The sequence below is a fragment of the Pelecanus crispus genome, chromosome 2 (genome assembly GCF_030463565.1).
Source record: "Pelecanus crispus isolate bPelCri1 chromosome 2, bPelCri1.pri, whole genome shotgun sequence".
NCBI classification, from domain to species: Eukaryota; Metazoa; Chordata; class Aves; order Pelecaniformes; family Pelecanidae; genus Pelecanus; species Pelecanus crispus.
The window spans coordinates 123,524,507-123,538,948 of NC_134644.1; the positions used below are offsets into that span (position 1 = coordinate 123,524,507).

The 14,442-nt window shown below is 45.1% G+C and overlaps 1 protein-coding gene across 1 annotated transcript in view; it reads right to left on the reverse strand.

The window, feature by feature from the left end:
- The window catches only part of LOC104033437 (zinc finger protein 521), a 205,118-nt gene that overhangs the window by 2,271 nt on the left and 188,405 nt on the right, over positions 1-14,442 (reverse strand). Inside the window, exon 8 of the mRNA XM_075705057.1 lies at positions 594-725. Coding sequence (XP_075561172.1) covers positions 594-725 — 132 coding nt within the window. The remainder of the gene's footprint in view (positions 1-593; positions 726-14,442) is intronic.

Consider the following 14,442-nt stretch of genomic DNA (forward strand, 5'->3'; position numbering starts at 1 on the left):
ACTTGGGGAGGATTATTCCATACTTAGACTCGTGTCAGGGGAGAGCAGAACTTGACTTGTGGCAAGACAGCATGGTTTGCTTTCTAAAGCACAATACAAGGGTGTTTCTTCTCACCACAAGCCAACAAACACACGCAAGCGGGCTTTCTTACCCGATCACAGGAGAATGTTGCTGCACAGGCTATGCCTAGCAGCCCTTGCCCATAGGGCCAAGTTCTGATCTGAGTTATATCATTTTAGATGAAGCATCTGCAGCTTTAAAGGACAAATTTATGGGCAGTTTTAACCTTGGCAAGTTTGGAACATGAAGGTAATGAACATGATACCGTGGAAGGTAACACACTATCACTTCTGTAATCGTAAGAAACTCACACTTCCGATAGAAGAGCTTGAAATGCAGTTCTTACAGATGGATGCCTGACCTTCCAAGAAGCTCAGCTTTCTAAACGATTTCTAATCAATATTACCAATGAGCACAAATGTAATGTTCCCTCTTAAAACTGACCTAAAGCCAGCACATGACACAGTTGTAAGTGCAGTTCTGCACATGCAAGCTAAGGACATGACAGGGAAAAGCAGTGATTGCCTCCTACCTGTAAAGCACACTGGACATTTGAAGGTGCCCCCCATGCCTTCAAAGCTGTGCTCTATCAGGTGGCACTGAAGTTTGGCAGGAGAGTCAAACGTCTGATTGCAGAGTTTGCATTCGTGGTTCAGTCCTTCATCTGCAGAAGAAATCAAAGGAAAAACGAAATTCACCACAGCCCTTACCAAAGAACCAGTCCGACACGATCTATGCACTGAAGAGATTTTTTTTGTTTTCCTAAGCTCAGGAAACCGGATGCCCCATAGCACCTATGGCTGCTAGCGTGTTCTTTTATCTGGAAGGTTTCAGAATGTACAAAGCTTAACTGGGCATTAAAAGCATGGATTTTCCACATGCAATTACCACCAAACGGGAATGCAGAGCATTACACTTCAGTAGGAAATGATGAGTGGGACCTGAAACATCATCTCTTAGCAGAGTCACCCGATCACGACCGAGTACATTTGCAAAACAGTGCGTGAGGAATTTAACGCTGAACACACATCATCCTGCCTATCACGGGTAAGAACTGCGAACACACACATTTTTGGCACTCTGGCTGATGTGGCGTTTCTCGTTAAAACACCATGACAGGGTAGTTTATACCCTCACATCACTCCTGCTCCACGTTTCCAGTCCCAGGGACATACGCGAAACCATTTGCAAGCCGCAGGTTTTCCCAGCTCCCTCTCTGGCAATCCTAGATTTTTTCCCCCTTTATGTGCATTTCTCCTCTTAACAGCTCCGAAAAGTGCCCGCGCGCCTCCTGACACAGCTTTCCCGTCAAGGTCCTGCAGCTTTAAAACCCTTCCCACTCCCCGCCGCTTGTTCCTCCGCTTCCTCCCATTGTCCTCCGAAGGCCAGGCCGGCTGGTGCCTGGCACCAGGTTCCCTTCCTGAGGGTGCTGCAGGATTCACCCCCTCCGCCATGAGGGCAGTCAGCGGCTGTCCTACTTAGAAACAGTTGCTAGGTAAGAAGTGGCTTCCAGCCCTGCTGCAGAGGCCTCAATTCCCACAGCGCAGCTTAGAAAAGGTCCTTCTGTATGTCACCGGTGTGCTACACGAGTAGCATTGATCTCGCAGGTAAATAGTGTATCTGATTATTAAAAACCAAGCGGGAATAAAACGCTTGGCGACCGGCACAGCTCCCTCCCGTTTCTCAGGTGAAAAGGAGCGATTTCGGGGAGCGCCCTGCCCACCCCGAACACCTCCTGCCAAGTGGAGCGCTGCCTGCCGTGATTAATGACCCTGACGACGGACGCTCGCCCTTGGCAGCTGCCGTAGGTGGTGACGGCAGAGACCACGTTTTGTACCGCACACGACGATCCCGCCCACCGACGCAAAGAAAACACGACACGGCGCTTGTGTAGCTGAGTGGGGCCACAGGCCCTCTCAAAATGATCCTTGGTAACTTACCAGAATTGAAAAAAATCTCAATGGCAGCCCTCAGCTTTCACTTCTTATTAGTCCGAAAGCTAAATTTACCCTTTACGTAAGTCACGGCATCTTTAGCAAAGGGTGGGAATTGCGCAGGCTAAGCCAGGCGGTGGTGGCCGTTCTGCCGGTGGGCTGAGGGAAACTACCGTCGTGTGGTTTGCTACGAGGTGTCGGAGCTCTTCGTAATGGGAAGCCAAGGGGCAGACGAAAACCAACAAAGCCAAAAGATTTACACAAAACCAGGGTTGGGTGGCAGGCTGCATCCTTTGGAGTAAGCGGGTAAAAACACACTGACTACAAAAATTTCTACCCTGACAACAGTCCGTCACTGGGGAGCTCGCTCTCCACTGAACAGCTAGCTCTCATATTTTTCATATATACAGCGACTCCATTGCCTTTCATGGTAAAACCATGTTTTTCACACAGCGACCGTGAGAGGAATGTAGGACTCCATTTTGGCTCTTCAAAATGGACACATTGGCACGTGGCCATTTTTTTAACTCTCCCGTCTTCCTGTCCACACTATGGCCGAGCGTCACCCACGCGCTCACCCAGCAAACCGCAGATTTCCCTTCGTCCTCCACCCAACCCTTCATTAAAGCAATGTTCAATGTTCCTGCCTACCTCCGCACGCTGAAAAGCTACCGGATGGGTGTGAAATGGCAGGCCTGCTCTGGGAGCCAGCTGGAAAAGGCCAGTGGTCCCATCGATCCCGTGCCCGGGGACCACTGCCACCGAGGCAGCGGAGCAGGCTGCGGAGGTACGTGTCCCATCCAGCCGGCCACGCGCTGCTGGCTGGACACATTCTGTGCAACAGACTCCTGGGGGCAGATTAGGGGTAGGTGACACGTTCTCATCAGGAAGGTGACACCTTTACCAACTCTTCATAGGTAAATTAGCAACCGCTTATCAAACATATGCTAACTATTTCCTTAGCAGGGAAATTTTTAGTAGATTCTCAAGAGTTGCCTGGGATTTGGGGCTTTCCACCTTCACTGACAAACCCTTCCAGTGTGTTCTGCTTTTGCTACTGCTGCGAGAAGACAAGTATGGCCCACGCAAGCACTGTCAAGGGGGCGTGAGGGAAAAGAACCTGGCACGCATGAGTCTGTACATCTAAGAGAGATGGCTGCGTCCTGCAAGGCAGGCTGTATGCCATGCTCTCCCAACAGACAGCAACCCACAGCTGCGGGCAAAGCTGCAGAACAGCGTACTGAAAAGAGGAGGAAGGCTCAACGAACCATGTATAAATGCCTCTTCTTCCCCGAACTTGCAAATCAATCACGAGGAATATATAGACTGCCACACGTGATCAGATAATCTCTCCTACATCCAGATCCTTGCCATGGTCATTACCAAACAGATAGTTCTGAAGACAGTGCAAGTCCCCACAAAGCGTAATTATGGGCTAGAAAGCCTGGTAGGGTGAAGTTGCTTCATCAGACTGTTTGTGCTGATACACACAGTCAAAGCAATTAGGACAAAGGGAGCTCCATCTCAGGATCTTCCACATGTCAAGGTGAAGATAATCAATGCCAATTCTCAAATCACAGAGTTACTGTTGGCAAAGTGTAAATGAACCACGCTAATCATTCTTGAGCATGGGAACACTGAACGGGGAGTTCTTCAAACATTCCAAAGGAGACAGACTTCCTAAAAAGAAATATTTTTATATGGAGCTACAGAAGACAGAGGCGGCTTTTTTCTCTTTCCATTGCCTTAGCTAATGAGGGAAAAGTAGGAAGAAAGCCATGCATTCCTGATGCTGAAGCAAAACTAATTTTAGTTACACAGTATTTGTACTTGTTCAAGAAGAATTGAACCCTGTTAAATGTGACCCTATTGTATTTCCCGTATCACTCAGATCCGAGGTGATCTCCTGGTCACAAACATCAAAACCGCTTTGATTACTGTATGTTGCAAATCCGATTTTCCTAAAGGCTTATAAACAGGGTTTGAAAAATCCCCTCACCCACTCGCCTGGGGCAGATAGGAAACTTCCCCAGGCAAGAGACATCTATTTGTGCAGAATCCAAGCTTTCTCTTAAAAATAAAATGTTTTTAGTCTCCTAGTTCTAAAGACCGCATTTAAAATATGACTACATTTGTATAACTAATAGAATAATTTTTTTTTCCTAAGTCCCTCTGATCAGGGAGTTATCACACCACCCCCCCCCTTTTTCACCCATTTTGTGCACATCACCTGCTCTGCACTACATCCTCGGAACAAAGGGCAAGGTTCCAGTCCTTGAATTCAAGAACGTGAGACCAGCATGATTTAAATTTAAGGGAGACAGATAAGGTTACAGTACTGGCAGAAGAGTCAGGAGCGCTAGGTTCCATTCCAAACTCCGACACTGACTTAACTCTTATCACCTTTGGCATGACAGTATGGCCTGTGTTTCTCAGACTATCCACCTCTAAAGAAGAGGTGTTAATTTTTAATTTCTACTTTAATAGGCTGACCTAATTAGTATCCCTTAAGACTTTTAATACAGCTGGGACAGTGGAGCTGGAGAAGAGTCCTGGACTAGCTACCGTACACAGAAGATCCAGAATCACTGCCATCTGCCTTTGAAAAGGTTTAAGGTAACATGTCCGGGCGCACAACTGCCTGCTTGCTTGGGTCACACAGCACTGCAGAAGGATGAGGGAACAAGGCTCTGTCCCTGCTTTGCTCTCCACAGAGAATTTAAAAGCACGGCCAGCATTTTATCTCCCACCAGCATGAAAGAGCCAGGGTGTGGCAGCTCTTGCAAAGGTGCCGGATGTGGAAAGAGGATGCAAAAGCCTCTGTTTACACGCTGGCCCCTGTCTAGCTCTTCATGTTTAGCAAACAGTTTGATAGGGTGCTACGGAAGTGCAAAGTATGATATCATTAATAAAAAAAGGGCCGGTGAAATGTCACATTTTCAGTTTCCATTTGGGATAAATCTGAAATGGAATGGAGTGTCAGATACAGTCCAAGAGGCTCTCCTTCCTTGTAGAACAGAGCTACTGCTCTTTGCTCTTACTCAGGGAAAAAAAGGGAAAAAAAAAGAAAAAAAAAAAGTGCTGAACAGCTTTAAAAAATTCAATCAAAATAATCTGCTCTTTGGAAAGGTGGCGGCTGACAGTAATTGGAAAATACTGTCTGACTCATTTATTAAAGTGAGATTCAGAGTCAATTGATTTAATAACCATTAGAATATTCTATTAAGGATATAATAGGTTGGCACAGCCCTATTTTTTATTAAGAGTTATAGGTAAGAAATAAGCAATGCTATGGAATTTTAGAGAACTGCTGTATGGATTAGACTAAAAATATGGCTTGCAAAATAGGTATAAAAGCAGCAACTATCAGGAGGAGGAATAGGAAAGTACATTACAGTGCAAATGAGTTAGCTGAACGATGAAAAAGAAATGAACCTTTAATATAAAGCCTGCACTTTTCCAAATCTAACAGAAAACCATGCACTGCATTCCCTGATGTGGTACATCGTAAAACAAGTCAGCACGTCCTTCACATTATGGATCCAACAACTCCGTAAGGAAGGCAAGAACAAAGTACCCACTGTACAGCACAGAACTGCTGCTTACTGTTGCCCTTACATGGTTAGGATATGAGTTTGGACATGGTTAAGACCTTGCAACATGGATGAGGATGGTTTACCCACAGCTGGTAGACAAATGAGTCTGTTGCATGCAGAATTTCTGCATAAGTAAATTACTTTCCATTTGTAATCTTCATTCAGATAGTGGAAAATGTAAACATGAATCAATTCTAAATAAATGCATTTAATATTCATATAAATGTTTAATATTTACACAAATATTAAATGTTTCAATGGGGGTAGGTAGATTTTAATTGAGGTGCAGCCCATTACCTCAGCAACTAACTCGATAACCAGCTATAAAAGCAAACAAAATCAGTATTCGTGCTGAGCATATACTCACATTTGGGGATTCTCTTGTCTTTGCACCAGCTACCCACCTTGCAGAGTTACTGAGTTACTTGTACGGCAGGCAAGATCCCCCCCGCCATCCCCACTTAAGACACTGCTTTAGATGACCTGGCCCAATTTGTGTTGTCAACTCAACGCACGACTTGTCATTTCATGGAAGGCCCTGATGTTTCAATATACACTTTAAACAAGTGAAACACTTTAAGCAGCCTCTAGACTGTGTGTCCCATGTTTATGCTTCTTGCTCTTCAATAAAAACAAAGCCAGAGCAGCTACAAGCAAATGTTCACTGGCTGACTTACATGCAGCTGTTAAGTCGGTAACCACTGGGGGCCCTCTTATATTGTCTGATCAACACTACAGCCATTACCGAGTACCAATTTGTAACAGTTTATAAGTAACTCTTTCTCTTATTCACCCTCGAGATTGTCCAGAAGGGTCCTTGTGCCTTTTACTCTGAATAAATCTATAGGCAAAGGTCCAAAGACGATGATGTCCTCCTGGTAAATCATCACAAGGCTGGGTCCATGCTTACAAAGCATCTGCTAAGAAGTAGTGTAAACTCTGCCCTCCACATACAACACAGGAAAGAAATAGCCTGCAGTCCCTGTATTATTTTCAGGTCTAAAGCATGCACAGCTCCCACACTCAATGTGTTTTCTTTATAATTTTTTTTACCAAGCAGACCATGCCCCTAAACCAATTTCTCCTTCTTCACATTGCTTCCACTCTTCCCCGAGTTAATTTTGCAGCACACATTTATAAGCCAGAGATCTGAGGAGTAAGGAAGGAACGCCATGGATGACAGCTAACCCCTCGGCTACAACATCTCACACTGAAAACCAGGGAAGGACAAAATACACTGTACAATGCTATAATTTGCAGAGTATACAGCCATCCGTGCTTCCTAGTTTACAGTGCTGTGGTTGTCTGCCTCCTTTTAATTCTACCGGCCACACACCCACACACTCATCAGCCTCTCTGTGCCACCAGAGACAAACTCATTCCTGCTCGAAATTCGGTCTTAGGGCCCACTATGGCAAGTAGGTGCGTGACAAGTCTCCTCACCTGCTAAGGAACACACAACACCTCTTCCAAGCGTGGAAGCTGAAATGAAACAGCGTCTGAAGTCTCCAGCACCACGTTCATAATTTCTCCCCTATTGGAATAGTGCTTCTGTCATTTTCAGTTTCTCAAAATCATCACAACCCCCCCAATGAAAAACACTATCCACCATGGTGTTAATTTTGGAAGCTGACATGAAAAGCATGGGAATATAGCGATAAAGAAGGAGACATAGTAAAGGCAAAGCATACAGCTGGAATTCGCAGCAGGAAAAATAATACAGCTGGAATTTACAGCTGGGAGAAGAGCCTGCCACGGAAAACCAGGGTTTTTTAAAGTCCTAACTAACGGTTCAATCCTGATGGAACAGGATGGAGGACCGGACGGAAAGTACACCTGAGTTTCTCCTGCAGTGTCCAGGACAGATCACCACGCGTACGGAATCGGCAGGGTGGGGGAATGAAATATTTTCCTCACCCTCTCGGCACTGTTATGCTGCATTTTCCCTGTTGTGCCACAGACTACTGCTTGCATTGGCAGGCCTGCACGGCGGTCTGCGTTTACCCTTAATACCACTTTTAACCAAAATCATGATGTTAGCTAGAGACTGGGGAACTCGACACCACAGGCCGTAACCTGAGCAATGTCTCTCCCCTTGTTTTTTTTCAGTTCAGAATAATTTTTGGCAAGGCTCTGCCCATGCCTGAGGAAGGAGGTGGACAAAATGTAAAGAACAATCCTAAACTCTTGAGTCACCAACAACTGTAGCCTCCCAAGGGGAAAGCTGAGACCATGCTATGACTCTGTCTTGAAGGACACTGGCCAACGTTAGAAGGAAGAGGGTGAGATATGCACTGTGCTCTTGAGGCCAGGCCACGCTGGCTCCTAGCAGCACCAGGTAGGAAGCCTTACTCTACACGCAGGGAATAAATCCTACAGCCTTCTGCAGCATATTGCTAGAGCTACAGCAAAGGGTGCTGATTGATGGAGTGACAAAGAGCCGGGATCCACCTCCTCAATTAAAGCAAAAGTTCATCTCTCTAGGGCCAGATTTTGAAATTAGATCTGCTTAAAGGAAAGCCAGTCTACTGCATCTTTCATTCCACTGTATTTTTGTCTGAAGCAAGGGATGCATTTCACTTCACCAACTGTTCACTTTTTTGCTTGGTTGCACTCACTTTGGCTGCTTGTAAGTGAACTCTTCTTACCACATGTGCCTTGTATGTTCTATTAAAGCCATGAATTGTCTGGCTTTGGTGAGGCTGGATGAAAATAAAAGAAGGGCAACTGGCAGGGTCTATTTCTTAATAACTGTCATGTTATCAGCTCAAGTAAGAATGATTTAAATGCAGCAAATGCCCTCTCCGTCAAAGAACAGCATTTTCTGGGCAACTGGCTACCAGGAGAGAGTTCAGGAATTCAGCAACAGGGCTATTCACCAACTGATGGGACATGCATAATTTGCTACTCCTTGTCTGTAACTGCACCAGGAAAAGGTATTAAAATTTGCTTGAAAAAAAAGTCTGTGTTGCATCACGTAGCTATACACATTACAAGGTTACACTTCATCACTGCAATAAAATCCCATGTGATACAGCTTATTTTGGAAACAATTTTACCATGGGATATAAAAAGAAATTTAAACCGGTAGGAATAAGCTGAGTGGTATGAGTTATTTGTAGACAGATGATCCAGCTCAACGTTTACCTTTTCAAAAAGCACTTAGTGCTCACTGATTAAAAACTTGGAGACTGATCCTTCAAACGCTGGCATAACTAACTCAGGCCTCCTGTCTTACCAGACTCTTGTCTAGACTTTTTGTGGGAATAAATTCTGCGAAAGTGTGCAAGGTCAAGCCCTCCATCTTTACACTGCACAGTGAGATACAGATTATTATCTGCATATCACAGATAAAGAAACCAAACCCCAGAGCTGCTCGATGTCTGTTTTCCCACCCTAAACAGAGCATGAAAACTCTCTTACTAAATTCAAGTGGATGAAGAATCAGGCCCTGCTTAAACTGCCCATTTTTATGAACACACTGTCAGCATTAAGGTCAGAATTAAGTTTTTCTTTGTTCTCTTCCATAAGCTAAGAGCCTATTTCTTTCCAAGAAGAAAGTTTTTTGGACCAAACCTTCTCTAGTAAAGTAAAATTAGAATTTGAATGGCTCAGAGATTGCCTGAGCAAAGTAGTTATTAACAATTTAATCAAACTGTAGGGGGAAAAGCTAATAAAAATGTCACATTCATATTCAGAAGAATTAAGAACAGTAAAATATAAGTAAAAACTTCTGTCTTTTTTAGCATTGTTCATTTAATTTTAATATTTGTGTTCACTGTTTCTTTTTCTTGTTCTTGTTTCTTGTTTCTTTCTGGTTGGAGAACCAGCTTTCTCTGTTACTTGATATTAAATACCTACCAGTATTGCCCACCCATCTGGGACTTCTGGAACTGGTGGAAGTACAGGTGTATCTACTTTTAAGTATTGCACAACGAAAACACAAACTGTTAAAATAGGAGAGGTTATTTCATGTTGCATAAACTAAATGCAACCTGTTCTAAATTTAGGGCTACTGGGGAAACACCTTCTTGCATGGAGACAATCAACGTGTCAATATTAATTCCACATCACAGTGGACCAGCAGTAGAAATTATGTTTTGTACAAAACTCTCATCAGGTATTTCTTTTGTTCTGAGTATACAGAAAGGGTCAGAGTTGCCTTCCCTCTTTTGGCATGAAGCCATTAGATGTCTGGAAGATAAAGTCTCTAAATGCTGAAATGCTGTTTATCCAACCTACAAAGAATTGCCTGCTTACTCTTTAAAAAAGGGGAAGAAAAAAGAAAAATGAAAAAAAAAAAAGAGTAAGATAGGATAGGATTGGATAGGGCAGGGCTTTCCTGTATTACTGGATATTTGAATTGATAGCGTGAAGAAGTAACAGTGCTCCTCATATTTTCTAATACATCAGATGCTATTGATAATTTTTTCCAAATCTGAATGCAATTACATGAATCAAAGACTATTTGGCATCTTCTTACATAGGTGAGGGACACTTCGAAATGAGCAGCAATTGCTGGGATATTGATCCAGCTCTTAAACTCATTTAGGGGTGTATCAACTTCCTGCTTTCTTTCCTCTTAACCTCCATCTCCTCCCCTCAGCCCTCAGAAAAATCAGGGAGGAAGAAGTGGTTCAGGCCATTAAGGCCCTTAGGTCTATGCTGATAATTGGGCATTTAATTAGATTCTTTTCACCCGAGCGAACTGCTTTGCCAGTTAGGGGAGATCTTCTTGTACGGCAATGTATTAAAATGATAAAGCTCCATTTAACATAAAGTATTATTTATATTGCTTGCCTGACTTAATTTGCTGTTTTATTTAGGAAAGCATGAGAAAGCTCAATTTTAATTTGCACTAACCTTTCCCTATCTCTCTCTTTGATCCTGCTATAAAGCAAGCAAGCAGCTTTGGGCTCACGTATCGAAAAAGGACAGACTTCATTCTAAACCTACTCCACTCTCCTTCCCACTTTCTCTGCTGGTATTAAGACTTCACACTGAGCTGAACAAACAGCTGTTGGGATTTCTGTATTAAAAGTTCTTTGTTTGTGGATAAGAGAATAATGAGGGCCAATTAGTTATTTTTCCTCTCTTTGTTACATGTTTGTGGGTTGCCTTTTTTTTTTTTTAATTCTAAATGCTACTTTTACAGGTACATTCCATCTTTTCATCAACCTAATTCCTCACGGAAGCAAAGACAACATTTCCCACTATGTTAGCAATTGAGGAGTGGCGCCTAAGAACATCCTCCCTCTCCAGTGAACTTTTAGGTAGCAGAATGGCAAAGTTATGAACATGAAATAATAAGAGAGAAAGAGGAAAAGCAACAGAGTAGAAGAAACAGAGAAGAGCTGGCTGAAAAGAGATGCATCGTTGACAGGCAAAGACTGGTTGGGGAAGGAGAACGGATGTAGTAGCAACAATAAAGAGAAAAGGGGGTAGACCAAAAAGGCTGATGGAGGAGAAGAGGTGGTGAGCAGAAGCAGGGCAAGGGCATGAAACCTAGCTGGAGGCGAAGAGGCACAAGAAAGTCTTGATTTAACCCTCATTCAGATTTCACTGAAGAAATGCAGAGAAGCATTCATTTCCAGACAGAGCTTAGGTGATTTAGTGCAGATCCAGTGGCAATGATGATAGATGTATTTTTACAGCCAAATGTCTCAAGCCAGCAATGCTACCACTATATAATTAATAACAATAAGCAATTAAAAAGAACAGCAGGTTACAAGTATAAGGCATCAAAATTACCAAAGGAAAAAAATAGAGCACTATGATGAGAAAAATAAACGTATAGGCTGTCAGGTCAGTGTATATCCTCTCTAGATAAAACTTATAGAGCTGGAGAAAAATGTGGCGTGACATTAAATGACTATGAGGTGATTAACATCACTGAAAAACCAAAAAACACTTGTGAGACTCTGAGGAAATGTGCAACGCGATATGAAAAACATGCCTGTAACAGCAAGGGAGAGGTGGCTGGCCACTGTAGGGCATCAGCCTTTTACTAAGACACACGCTAATAAATAACTTGCAAGACCGCATTTGTTGGCTGAAACCCTCTCCAAAAGGCCCACTGAGTTTTCATTGTGTGCGCCTGTCAGTTCATTTAAATAAGAAGAGGTAGGGGGGGAGAAAAGAGGAACCCAAGAAGAAAGGGAGGAGGATTCAAACCACACTTAGCAGGAGCGGGGAGGAGGGCTCAAGAGACGCGGGGTTTTGCCGGGGTTTCTTCCACCCCCCGCCTTCCCCCGGGGGTCTGGGCAAGTGCCAAACTCCCCCCGCCTTTCACACCCACCCCTCCAGCCGTCTCCCTCAAACGCATTACCCAACACCTTCCCTTTCCAGAAGCCGGCTCAGCTGCCGGCAGCCCCGCTCACGCCAGGGAGCAGGCGGCGGGCTCCCGCTGCCGGCCCCCCGCCGCCGGCCCCCGCCGGGCTGCCCCACCGCGGCCCCCCGAGCCCCGGCCCCCGGGCCCAGGCCCGCCCCTCCGCCCGGCCCGCCGGCGAGGGCCGCGCCGCGGGAGCCGAGCCTGGGCCCCGCAGGCCGCCCGGCCCGGCCCGGCCCGGCCGCCGCGGGGCGGGGAGCCGCAAGGCGCCGCGCAGGGCCTGTGCCCTGCCCCCGCGGCGGGCAGCCCCTCCTCGGTGGGCGCGGGGAGCCGCGGGGCCGCGGCGGAGCCCCACGGGGGCCCGCGGCCGGCCTTCGGGAGGCGTGCAGGGCGGAACAGGCCGCCCGCCCCCCGCACGGCGGCCGCGCCTCGAGTGAAATCCCCTTCGGAGAGAGCGAGGGGCTGGGGCCGAGGCTCGTCCCCGCCGGGTTACGCCGTGGGCCCTCCCACGGGAGAAGTGGGCTGCTCCCGCTGCCCGGCCGCGGGGCTCCCCCGCGCCGCCCAAAGCTGCCCGCGTCCAGCCCGACAGCGCGGCGGGTACGGGCGCAGGGTGTCCAGCAGTCGCTGAAACCGCATTGATTAAAGCCGAGTGCTGCAAAATCGGGAGAACGGGTTAAAAATCACGAGATTTAGCCGAGGAATTCCGCACCGGGCCTTCAAGTTTGGGCAGCTTCCCCTCGGAGGGCTTCTCTGTAACAAGGAAAGCGAGTATTTGATTTTTTTTTTTTTTTTTTTTGTTATAATGACGACTGAGATTTTGATGCGGTACCGTCATTTCAGGGGCTCAGGTTGAAAAAGAAGCACTGAACATTGTGAGACTTGTGATCAAATTGTGAAACTGTGAAACCTAATTTACCCAAATGAAATGGGGGACACAATTAATTCAGATAAATGAGGATTTTGAATAAGCAAGGGACTATTTAGTGCTTTTAATACACATCCTGGGATACAACCTCATTACAGATCAGGAGTGTTGTGCTGTGAGTTTGTGTCAGAGTGGAAGTGTCACTGACACAACAAATAAAACCAAAAATATCCTACTCCCTGATCGCTTATTTTGTGTTTCCATACGCATGCTACACGAGCCTGAAGAATAATTAACACTGCTGAGAAGAAGCAGCGACAGTGGATGAGTCTCACTACAGCAGACCTCTCATCATAGCAGAAATACAAATGTACTAGTTATCGTAACTGTGTTATGTTAAGTAGACCTTTGCCCCACATTATTGTAAGTTAGAGGAGGGAAAGGGGAACAGGAAGATGATACCAGCATTCTTGATATTTTATTTATCCACACATACTGTTGACACAGTTGAAGAATAAGCAGAAGAATGGAAGGAGACACACAAAGTACTTGTGGACCCAGGTTTTTCCACATTTAATCAGGGAAAAGACGACTGGCAGGAAGACAGCCATCCCTTTTACAGAGCAATCCCAGGCATTACTGCCTGCCAAAAAAAAAGTAAAATATTTCTACGGCTATTGTGGAATTATAAAGATGCTGTGGACATCTTTACTGTGGGCAAATTTTTAATTTCTTAACTTTATGACAGTCTGTCCAAGATGTGAGCAAGTTCATTTAAGCTACCATTTAAATATCGTATACTCTGATGATGTAATGAACGCCAGCTCCACAGGATTTTGTTTCCATCATCAACCTCGTGATGATACTATGGAATAAAAGTATTTTGTAACAGAATTGTACGAGATGTGCAGTTAACTTGCCTGGTCTTTTCTTTTTGAAAGCCGGAGGGCCAGCGCTTGGAAGCCCTGACTGTTTAAAATGAAGTGTCTTCATCACAAACCTTGCAGGCAGCAAGTTTCTGTACTTACTCGGCACGTTATGCTTACTTGTCAGTCTTTCTCCAAACAAAGTGGGGAAAACAAGCATCTGAGACGCAAAGATGTAAAGCAGATAGAATATATCCCCAGCCCCCTCAACTGCGTCCTTCCCCTCACTCAAGAAGCAACTTTTAATTTACTAAACCTGGAGGTGAGCGGAGGGATTTAACACTAAGCAGGATTTGAACAACAGAAAATAAGGTCAAGGAGGAGTATTACCTCTCTAGTAGTTTTTGGAAAAACAGGGGCATTTTATAAGTCAAAAAAGGGGTGGTGAGGAGAGCAAGAGGGCAAACTCACTTGCTATGCTGCATATCACTCTGACCAGCAAGAACCCACTGATAGATTTGGTATAGATTTGGTAATGCATTTGCCAAGAGTGAAGCATGCAGATTTTTGATCCCGTGACACTTTCACAAACAAGCAACATATTTTGTTGATGTTCATTTCTGTTTCATTGCTGGACTTGATATATGGTATGGCAGCGGAGAAGAAGAAAAATTGGTTTGTTAAATCCTTGAAAATTATACAGCAGAAAAGGTGGGCAGCCTCTGTAGTTCAGCTGGCTACCAGAAGCCAAAGATCAGGACTGAAAATAATAGTTGATGAAGAATACCCGCA